General features: G+C 36.8%; 1 protein-coding gene across 1 annotated transcript; it reads right to left on the bottom strand.

The window, feature by feature from the left end:
- Window positions 1-1,767: 1,767 nt before the first annotated feature.
- Window positions 1,768-2,203, bottom strand: LOC129774137 (trypsin zeta-like; the record flags this gene model as incomplete). The annotated part of the gene is made up of 2 exons (XM_055777835.1): window positions 1,768-1,966; window positions 2,034-2,203. Coding segments are annotated over 2 exons (369 nt in total), but the record flags the coding sequence as incomplete, so codon positions are not given.
- Window positions 2,204-2,933: the final 730 nt, after the last annotated feature.

Here is a 2,933-nt window from a genome sequence, read left to right as displayed (position 1 = left end):
TGAGTGTTGAATAAGCCTAGGATACATTATGTATGTATGTTTGTTTCCATGAATATTGAACCAAATGTTTTTCCTGATTAAGATTTTACACATACTCATTCTAGTAATCTTACACTATTTTTTTAAGTTCCCTTAAGTTGATTTAGATTTCATTTATCTCTTTTCTTTTCCACGAATCACCCACTCACTGATAATCGAGGTTCTTTTGTACTATTTTTAAATATATTAGGTTGAGGAAAAAATAATCCATCATTTTTGGGTGAAATTTATTTTAAATTCATTCTTTTTTAATATGCGTCGGACTGTCCGATTTGGATCGAATATGTACCGTTTTTTTGGAAAATTTGTTGCTATTCTGAAGGTGGCTTCATAATGCCTTTCTCATAGACGCCTTGGCTCTTACTGTCGAAAAATTCTAGCAACACATTATCCAAGATGTTTTACAATGCGAGAAAAAGGTGGTAATCGCTTGGTGCCAGGTCCGGACTATATGGTGGATGCATTAAACTATTCCAACCAAGCTTCCGGAGTTGTTTAGCCTTGCGTTGTCCTGATGGAACACAACACTTACTCTGTTGGCCAATTCTGGATGTTTCTGGTTATCGCTAGTTTCGAACAGTCTATTTGTTAAGAGATCTGAAATAAGTGAATTGCACTAAACAAAAATTTTCGAAAAAATAATTGCACGTATTTTACTGTTACATTATCGGAATCGTTAAATCCATTCACAATTTCAGCGGCCTGGCTTGCATTTTCGTCTTTATAGAAAAAGTGTAAAATGTACCGATTTTTCTCTTTGCTGACTTTCATTTTTAACACCCTGTAACTCAAAACTGAATGGAAGAAACAAAAAACAGCAAAAACATTTTTTAGTGTGAAATGGCACCTTTACAACGAAAGCCTTCACCTGAAATTGCCAGAAATTGTATGATCGATATTACGCGAGATATTGATCATTAAAGCCAGCTACCGAGAAAATAATGGATTACTTTTTCCATAACCTAATATATACCTCGAATAAGTGTATCATATATATTCTTACCCGTTTACATCTATTTTCGCGTGAATAAATCCATCTATAGCTATAGATCTTCCTATTGTAAACACGCGAATGCGGTATTTTAAACCATGAAGCCACAACAAAATAAAACAACAAACGACAAGCATTTGAGGAGGGAAAAAGGGAAATGGATAAATGCTTGCGAATATCAAAGAGGTTATTGAAAATTATTTCAAGTTAGTTAAAAAACAACAAGTAGTAAAAGTTCTATTAAAAGCCATCGATGATTGTAGACAGTTTTTAATACATTTCTGTGTACATGGAAAGTTTCAGTACAGTTTGGGATAGGCCGCTTCGTTGTTATTTTCACATGTTTGATCATTTTATTGCGTTAGTAACTGTACAGAAATATAAATATTGACCATTAAACCACATGAAATTATTATGCAAACTGAATGTCCGAAATTCGAAGTCACTCTGTCTGAAATTTGATTTTTTTTATAAATAGTGTCCGAAGACTCATTTTTATTCACTTCGATTGAAAAACAAAACATTTTTATTAGATAATAATAAGAAAGCTTAAAACATATTTAACTAATTTATTTAAAATATCAACCAAATAGCGCCGCATAAAGTTTAAATCTGTTTTCTGCAGCAAAAACATTAAGCAACCGAAATATGATTCAGAACGGTATTAAAGCCAGAAAGGCAAGAAATGCATGCAACAATGCATAAAATATTCTTTTGAAGGTACCGATTAATGTATTTTATTCAACTCTCGCAGTTATTTTTTCGATAAATTCTGCAATCGATGGCTCCCTAAGATCAGTATAAACACCAGCAAAGCTACCTCCGCACTGAGCAGCACCCCAAGATACCACACCCAACAGTTTTCCATAGACAATAAGCGGTCCCCCACTGTCTCCGTTGCATGAATCACGCCCTGGTTCACCTGCACATACCATACTGTTGAATAAAGTGATATAACATTATGAGTACGTACGCTTCACGCAATTGAGCTGTACTAAATTACCTGTCGGTAATACGCCAGTCTCCCCACTGTCCACGACAAACTTCTTGCGAAACGATGGGAATATCTACTGCCATAAGATAATCGGCCATCGATCCTGCTGGTTCAGTCAAACCCCAACCAGCAACGGTTGCATTAGTACCTTCTACAATGTCAGTTCCTCTGGACACTAAAGAAATAGAATATTTGATGGTTCCATCAAAAGTTAGTGCATCCGTGGCCGAGTGGTTAGCGTCTCACATTATCATGCCGGGTGTTCGGGTTAGATTCCCGTTCTGGCCGGAGGATTTTTCGTCAGAGAAATTTCCTTCGGCTTGCCGTGTGGTCACGCGTATTCTAGAGCTTGCCCCTCGGAATACATTGAAGGCGTGTTATCTGGCTTAAGAAATCTCAACTAAGTATTAATAAATGATGCTAGTTAATGCATTCGTTGAGACGGCAAAAGTTCCACAGAGAACGTTAACGCCATTCAAGAAGAAGATCAAAAGTTCCATCAATTTTGATGACACAAACATCAAAATCGAGGTTGTGAGGATTGTAGAAATCATGTTCTATAATCTTTACGACTGTGAAGATTGTTTTTTTGCTCCAGCGATCTGAGCTACCTCCTAATAGAGTGTACTGTAAGGTAATACACTCAATATTCAATTCATTTTAACATAACCTTATGAAACATACGGCGCTGATTTCGGGATGCTCGGTGCAGTGAGCGGCAGACACTGTCCATTTGTTGGATATAGCGGAAGCACCACACCAGTGAGATCCATTGAGACGAAGTGATAATATATATGGAAAGTCTTCAATAGGAACTTTGTCCCCTCCGATGATCCTCCCGCCGTAAATAGGAACTGTAAAATCGTCTATTCCGATAGGTCGCCGCTTGTTTGTTCCTCGCCACAAATC

The sequence above is a fragment of the Toxorhynchites rutilus genome, chromosome 3 (genome assembly GCF_029784135.1).
Source record: "Toxorhynchites rutilus septentrionalis strain SRP chromosome 3, ASM2978413v1, whole genome shotgun sequence".
Taxonomy (NCBI): domain Eukaryota; kingdom Metazoa; phylum Arthropoda; class Insecta; order Diptera; family Culicidae; genus Toxorhynchites; species Toxorhynchites rutilus.
The sequence above is the reverse complement of the archived record's forward strand: the minus strand, read 5'-3'. Positions and strand labels throughout refer to the sequence as shown.